The following is an 8476-nucleotide window of genomic DNA, read 5'->3' on the forward strand; positions in this document are numbered from 1 at the left end:
TTCCTATTGATCCTGGATATAATTTGCTTTGTATATATTTGTTTGCATGTTGTCTCCCCCATTAGACTGTAAGCTCCTTGACGGCAGGCACTGTCTTTTGGCTTTTTGTATCCTCGGTGCTTAACATAGTGTCTGACACATAAGTGCATAATAAATGCTTACTGAATTAAAGTGAATTGAAAATCACCTTGCATTTCCTTTGTACATATATATATAATATATGTATATACATACATATGTCATATGTGTGTATATATGTATATATACATACATATTTATTTATTCTCTCTAATGGAATAAAATCTCCTTGAGGGCAGAACCTGATTTAGGTTTTTTGTCTGTATTTCCAATGCCTGTCAATTCCTGGGACATAGTAGGTGGTTAATAAATACTTGTTAATTGATGATAATAAGTAGCAAAGTTAGGGCTCAAACCCAGGTTCTCTGTTTCTTCAATCTCTCTAAGTTTTCTCATCTATAAAATGTGGGTAATATGTATGTTGCCTACTTTCTGCTCCAGTGACAGCCCATGGCACCAAAGCTGGATCACATAGGTCCAGAGATTTAAGTACACTTAAGCAGTGGGACCTAGGGTAAGTCACTTAACCTCTCTTAGCTTCAGTTTCTATGTCTGTAAAATGGGGAGCAGGCTTGATGACCTCCTCTAAATCTGACTCTATGAAAAGAAGCAGTATATTCAGCCTGGAGAGAGGAAGATTTAGAAAAGGGCGAGATGGTTGTTCTTAAAGGATTACCACAAAAAGAGGGATTATACTGGTTCTACTTGGGTCTAGAGGAAGGCCATAGGAATGATGGGCAGATATAAGAGGGAGGCATACGTGGAGTCAATAAAAGCAAGAGTTTCCTAAGAGAGGTCACCTGGTGAGCCTCAGGTCAAGGATACTATGGAAGGAAATCCTCAATCAGATTTAGAGATGAAAGAGACCTTAAGGGCTTTCTAGTCCTACAACCTTATTTTATAAAGGGGGGAATTGATGCTGGAGAGATGAAGGGGTTTATTTAAGGTCACACAAGTAGTAAGTGGCAGAGCTGGAATTTGAACTCAGAGCCAGGACTCTTTTCACCAAACTGCATTGCTTGGGGATCTCTGCCATCTCTCAGAGTTCTGAGATTCTCTGAAGCAGCAAACTTTGGAAGCCTTCTGACCTTTACCATCAACCTCAGTGCCCCAGCCACAAGGGAGCAAGGTCAATCTTGCTGGAAGAAGAAAAAAAATATGGGGAAAAGAGAGCTCTAGCTGTCCCAGGGACTACTTACGCATGCAGTCTCCTCCATACCAGCCCCCTCGACATTCAGCACAGTAGAAGCCCTTCACGTAGAAGTCGTCCAGAGAGCCTCCCCAGGAGCCGTTACGGCAGCTTTTACAATTCTCAAAGATGGTACAACCTGGAACCCATTCAAGAAAGACTCATTAGGGAAGACGGCATATGTGCTTTGATGTGACAGAGACAGACAGAGACAAAGACGGGGGTGGGGGAGGAAAAGAGGGAGGGGGAGAAGGAGGGAAGGGTGAAGGGAGAGGGGAGAGAGAGACAGAGAGTCAGAGACAGAGAGAGAGAAGGGTGGAGGAGGAGAGGGAAGAGAGAGACAGAGTCAGAGACAGAGAGAGAGAAGGGTGGAGGAGGAGAGGGAAGAGAGAGACAGAGTAAGGGGGAAAGGGAGAAAAGGGGGAGGGAAGAGAGGGATGGAGAAAGAGAGATGGAGAGAGAGAGAGAGAGAGAGAGAGAGAGAGAGAGAGAGAGAGAGAGAGAGAGGAGAAGGGGGAGGAGGAGAGAGGGAAGAAAGAGGGAGGGGGAGAGGGAGGGAAAGGGAAAGGGAGAAAAGGGGGAGGGAAGAGAGAGAGATGGAGAGAGAGATGGAGAGAGAGAGAGAGAGAGAGAGAGAGAGAGAGAGAGAGAGAGAGAGGAGAAGGGGGAGGAGGAGAGGAAAAAGAGAAGGAAGAGAGAAAGAGTCACAGAGAGAGAGAGGTCACAAAGGAAGGTACTGAATGACTTCTGGGAGCTGGGTAAAGAGAAAATCCTAAGCTTTGGGGCCCTTTCAAGATATCAGCCACTATCAGGTGTTCAAATGGATCTATGATTTCATTGATGTAAGTATCCTTTCAGCTCAAATGCTGAGCACAAGAAAAATCTTGGAGTCATCAGGGGCTTTTCCTATGGGTCTAGTTCAACTCAGCAAGTGTTGACTAGGGGGTTACTATGAAAGGCAAGGTACTTCAAAAACAGAAATAAATCAGTCCTTGCCCTCAAGGAGCTTACATTCTACTGGGAGAAATGCAGCTGGTACACAGACAAGTCCAGTAAAATATAACCGGAGGAAGAAGAGGACCCTGTCAGCCAGGGCATCCTGAAGACTTCTTAGAAGAATTAGTACCTGAGTTGAGTAAGAAAGAGTAAAATTCTGCTCATCCAAGCACATGCAGGTGGCATGAAACAGGCCTTCTTTTCTTCTTCCCTTTCATAAACAATGCATGACAATCACAGGACTTCAAGCCAGGAGGGACCTTAGGGATGACTGAGTCCAATGCCCACATTTTACAGATGAAGAAAACTGAAGCCCAAGGAAGCTAAGGCATATGCCTAGGTTCCCATGAGTAGCCAAGTCAGGATTCAAACCCACGTCCTCTGACTTTAAATCCAGCACTCCTTCCACTATTTACTACTGCTTAGCGTGGGATGGTATTGGTAATGCATGTGTATGTGCATATGCATTACATGTCTATATATCTATCTATAGATATATGCATATACACACTAGGTATAAATATATTTATAGATGTGATATATATGAATATGTACACAGAGATACATATCTTTATATGTGATATGTATGTATATGTATGCACATAGATTTCAAAAACCAACCCAATACCATATATATACATATACATATATATAAAACTATCAATATCTGTAGCATCTATACCCATCTAACTTATATCTATCTAAACCTTCTATATCTAATCTATAACTAAATCTTTATCTATATATAATCTATATGTAAATCTATCTAATCTATACCTAATGATATCCCCTCTGTCATCCATATCTATTTCTATGTCTATATCTACATCTTTATCTATATCTATACCTATCACATACGCCAAACGTGTCCCTGGAAAGATTTGGATGCTAAACGCTAAAGAATAGTTTCCCATTATCCTCAGAGAAGAACATAGTTGCCCCTACATGCATTTTCTCCCCTGGGGAAGTGAATAATGGATATGATGGGGATGTGTTTCAGCTTACAAACAACAGTTGCACAATGGAAAAAAAACTACATTTTGGAATCAGGGGATCTAAGCTCAAATCTTAGCTCTCCCTATTCTTCACTGTGTGATCTTGAGCAAGCCATTTACATCTATGGACCCGTTTTCTCTTCAGTAAAGGGAGAGGACTGGATTAAATCATCTCTCAGGTTCTTTCCAACCCCAAATCTATGAGCCCAGGTCATTTTATTTCTCTGAGCCTCAGTGTCCCTCTTTGTAAAATGAAGGGGCTGGACTAGATGTCCTCTAGGTTCATTTCCAGCTCTGAATTGATAAGCCCATGTTCCAGCTTTGTCTCTTCCTCTCAGGGAGGCAGGGTTTGAACTGTTCTGTCTATGCAGCTGTCCCCAGCTTTGGCCTCTTGTCACAAATTGGTGCTTAGCATCGGAGGGAATTCCAAAGATGTCAGAAGGGTTCTTCTGAGTTCTCTTGAACCTTTGATGCCTGGAAAATGCATCTGGAAATCTCTGGGGTCTCCCCAGGATCATGCTGCCCTTCAGTTTCCAGTCAGTCCAAGGTTAAAGATGTTGAGAGTTTTAAAACTTCCATATGGAAGAATTGGGGTTTTTAGATGTCTGTGGAGATGAATAGATTTCTGTATAAACCAGGAATAAGACCCATAACTGACATGTGGTAAGTAGGCTTTTGCCCAAGGATGCTGACTGGGGAGGGGGCACAAACATGGACATCTTCCAAGTGGATGGTATACTTTGTCCCAACACATTATTGTGGGCTCTTGGAGGACCACCCTGTGTCCTCACCTCTACCTCCCAACACCTGCTTCATCACTTTGAATCCATCAGACCAGAGCAAACTGCTAGTGTTAGGTAGGAGGAAACCCATGCACTGGGAATGGCCAGAGATCACAGTGTAGGAGAGGAGGACCACTGGGTTTAGAGCCAAAGGCCCCAGATTTAAGTCTGCCTTTGTTATCTATATAAACTTGGGTAAGTATTTTAAGCTTCCTAAGCTTTAGTTTCCTCATCTGTATAGTGAGAGGGCCCCTCAGTTTCCTTCTAGCTGTAGATCTAGTATGATGTCTATAGTGGCACACATGCTGCTGGGGGATAATGTCTCTAAGCCTCAGTATCCACATCAGTCAAATGCGAGTGGCATCTCTTCCTAGTCCCATGTCTGGAGTCTGGAGTCTGGAGTCTCGAGTCTGATTGTCTTCTTCTTAGGTCCTTTCCTTGGGGTTAGGCTATGCCACCACCAGGGGGCAGTCACGTTTTTAATTATGGCCCCATGATTCAAATTTAGAGGTATCAGCTAAAGAACCAACTACGCACCTCTCGAAGAACTGCTTAGCCTAACTCACTCACCTGGGTGAATCAGGCATGAGTCACACTCGTTCTCCTCATTCCGGCAGCAAGGGATAGTGTAGCCAACTACTTCTTTCTTCCCTGGGCACACACACTCAATCTGGTCATATTCACAGCACTCCCGACACATGATATTCCATTCAGCCCCAGGGCAGGCTTCATTGATCACTGTATACTCTGAAACCCAAATCAAAAACAGCAAATGAGGAGAGCCAGGTCAATACTGTAAGTCACTGAGATTACCCTCTCTAGGATACTGTTTCCCTGAAAACAACTGGTCATTTTAATGAGATTCCACAAACATTTGTTAAGCACCTACTGTATACATGGCAATATTTCTAGGAACATAAAGAAAAAATATTTCATACTAGATGAGCAAAGTAAATACATTTTTTGGAAGGAAAAGCATTAACAACTGAAAAAATCAGGAAAGCCTTTGTGTCTGAGTAAGTGAACTGAGCTCTGAGGGGGGCTAAGAATTGTAAGAGGGTGTGATTATGGGGGCGGTGGGAATGTTCCAGAAAAGCATGAAGGACAGTCTATGAAAGGCATGGAAATAGGAGATGCAATTTCAAATATAAGGAACAACAGTAAATGGGCCAGTTAAACTGGAAAGTAGAACATAAGAAAGGGAGAAATAGGAAATCCCTCTGGAAGTACCGGAGGGAGCCAGGTTGAAAAAGGCTTAAGTGCCTGACAGAAGAATTTATATTTTATCCTTGAGTCAATGGGCAGATAATAATGCTTCTTGTGCAGGAAAATAATGTGGTCAAACCCAGGTTTTAAGAATATCAATTGACAAACTGTCTGGAAGAGAGACTGGAGGTATGGAGGCCAGTTGGAAGGTTTATAGAGGGAATACAGACCTGAAGTAGAGGGGAAGGGGGGTGAGTGGAGATAAGGTACCGATGAGAGAAGAATCGGTAGAACTTGGCCACTGATACCACTCAACAACAGGCAAGAGACTGAAGAATGGAAGATGACGCCAAAATTTCCGGTCTGGATGACTGGAGAGGAATCTGTACTCTTCCTCCTAGATTATTACAGGTGAAAGGCTTCCACTCCCCTCTTTTGTCCAATTAACTTTGGCCTGACAACTTTCTCAGAGCTTCAGAGGATGTCTCTGGTTACCCAGAAGGCCATGTACATGATGCCCCATTACTGGTACATTGACAGAACCAACAAGCATTTGAGATTTGGCAGAACTGAGCTGTAACCTACTTATACCAGGTGTCTTGGCTTATGAGGAAGTGTTCCTTTCTGGGAAGGACTTTCATTCGATTTTAAAAATATGTATATTTATAGCACATTTACATCCTTAACTCTGAAAAAGAAACCAGCCAGCCATATGGTGAAATCCAACTATAGAAATTCTCCATAAGGAGACCCAGTCAGAGGCCTGCCCAGTCAGAACACAGGCCAAGACATGCGGTTTAGACATCTCTCGAGATCTCTAAAAAGACTTTTTAGGAATGAGGGGCATAAAAGGTGAACCGGGAGAGATTGAGTGGCATCTGGAGAAGTGACCAGAATATACTTGTACCCACAGACCACACATCTTTCCACTGCCCTATCCTTAACTCATAGGATTAACTCCAAATGCAAAGACACGATGATTTAAATGCGGATCTCGTCCTCCCTCCCCAAAGCAACAATGGGGTTAGATTCTGAGGATTGGAATGGGCAGAACTGACTCTGCTGTCCTTCCATTGGAGTCAGCCAGGCAGGATGAATGTGGTTGGAAAATCAGGAAGGACCTAGATAAAAATCCTGCCTTTGAAACTTACCAGCTCTCTCAAAAACCGTATGAAAATGAATGCTCCAAATCACTATTAACTACAGAAATTCAAATTCTAAAAATACATTTTATTTATATAATTTATCTTTATACATCTAGAATTTCCTCCCAGTATCTCTTCATCTACCTGCTCCCAGAGAGCCATCTCATAAAATGAATAGTTGTAAAGAAAAATTCAACCAAAAAGAAAAGATCAATACATCAAAGAAGTCTGAAAATACAGGCAGTGATACATACTCATGGACCTCCCTCCTCTGCAAAGGAGGGGGGTAATTCTCTTATCTATCTCTTCTTTGGGACCAAATTTGTTCTTCATAATTCACAAGATTCACTTTTTATTGTTTTGTAGCTCTTCTTCATTCCATTTATAACATTACAGTCATTCTGTATATGTTTACTTCATTCTGCATTGGATCATGTGAGTCTTTCTGTGATTCTTTGTATGCATCATGTTCATCATTTCTTTTAGTACAATAATGTCCCTTTACATTCATGTACCACAATTTGTTTAGCCATTCTACAATCAATGGTTATCTAGTTTGTTCCAGGTCTTTGCTATTACATAAAGTACTACTTTAGATTTTTTGATGTTTTATGGGAATTTCTTAATACCAATGACCTACTTGGGGTGTATGCCTAGTAGTAAAATCTCTGGGTCAAAAGAAGTGGGCATTTAGTAATTTTATTTGCGTAATTCTAAATTTCTTTCCAAATGGTTATGCTAATCCAAAGCTCCACCAATGATGCGCCAGTGGGCCAATCTCCCCACAGTCCCTCCAATATTGATTATTTCTACCTTTTGTCAATTTTACCAATTTACTGGGTGTGAGATGAAACTTCTGGGTTGTTTTGACTTCCATTTCTCTCATTATAAGTGATTTGGAGCTTTCTTTCATAGAGAAATTAAAATTAAAGTAACTCGATGTTTTTGGCTCATACCCATCACACTGGTAAAGATGATTGATGTCGGAGGAAATGTGAGAAGTTGGCCATACTAATGCACTCCTGGTGGACATGTGAATTGGCCCAGCCATTCAGGAAAGCAATTTAGAACTATACCCTAAAAGTTCCTAAACTGCGCATACCCTATGACCAACTGTATCGCTACTAGTCCTACACCCCCAAAGAGATCGAAGAAAGGGGGGAAACTTATATGTACAAAAACATTTAATAGCAGCTTTTTGTAGAACTGGAAACTAAGGGGATGTCCACATGCTGGAGAAGAGCTAAAAAAATTATGGGGTATGAATGTAATAGAATATTATTATGTAATAATAAGCATCAAAACAGGCCGTTTCAGAAGAAATGAGAAGACCTCTATGCACTGATGCAGAGTGAAGTCAACAGAGCCAGGGGAACAATTTATACCATGAAAACAACACTGTAGAGAGAAACAACCTTGAAAGACATGAGAAATCTGACCAATTCAATGATAAACCATGAGTTCAAAAGACTGAAAATGAAACATGCCATCAACCTCCTGTCGGAGACATGATGGGACATATATTTTGGACATGGCCCCATGTTGGAGTTTGTTTTTCTGGACTATGCATATTTATTATGAGGGTTTTATTTTTTTAGGGTTTTTATTGTACAATTGGGGACAGTAGGAGGGGAGCTAATAAATACTTACAAAATAAATAAGAGAATGAATTAATAAGTAAATAAATAGTTGCTTAAAGAAAGAACATTAGTTCTGTTACCATGGGCATATCACTTAATATCTCTTAGTCCTAGTTGCCTCAGCTCTAAAATGGGCAGAATAATCCCTGTAGTCCTTACCTTACAGTTGTTTCGAAACTCAAATGAGGGTTAAGTGCTTTGGAAACGTTAAGGTGCTATATAAATGTCTGTGTTATTATCTAAGGTCTACCCACAGGCTCATAAACCCACAAGATTGGGAGTTATTATTAGGTGTAACTATATTATTAAGGTTTAGAAATGTGTCCTTGAGGAGGGCAATTACAGTGTTCCCTGGCCCCAAGATGGTCCACGTAAAAATGTTTCCACTGACTTGAAGCTGTAGGGGTCCATAGAGAACAGATCAATAGCCCATTAAAAAGATGTG

General features: G+C 41.3%; 1 protein-coding gene across 3 annotated transcripts in view; it reads right to left on the minus strand.

The window, feature by feature from the left end:
* PAMR1 (peptidase domain containing associated with muscle regeneration 1) overlaps nt 1–8476 on the minus strand; it is an 85312-nt gene that overhangs the window by 68635 nt on the left and 8201 nt on the right. For all 3 annotated transcript variants that reach the window (XM_036765692.1, XM_036765691.1, XM_036765693.1), the window contains exons 2-3: nt 4611–4787; nt 1278–1406 (exon numbers count right to left, since the gene is read on the minus strand). In XM_036765692.1, coding sequence (XP_036621587.1) covers nt 1278–1406; nt 4611–4740 — 259 coding nt within the window. In that variant the 5' untranslated portion in view covers nt 4741–4787. The remainder of the gene's footprint in view (nt 1–1277; nt 1407–4610; nt 4788–8476) is intronic.

This window comes from Trichosurus vulpecula, chromosome 6, assembly GCF_011100635.1.
Source record: "Trichosurus vulpecula isolate mTriVul1 chromosome 6, mTriVul1.pri, whole genome shotgun sequence".
Lineage (NCBI taxonomy): Eukaryota > Metazoa > Chordata > Mammalia > Diprotodontia > Phalangeridae > Trichosurus > Trichosurus vulpecula.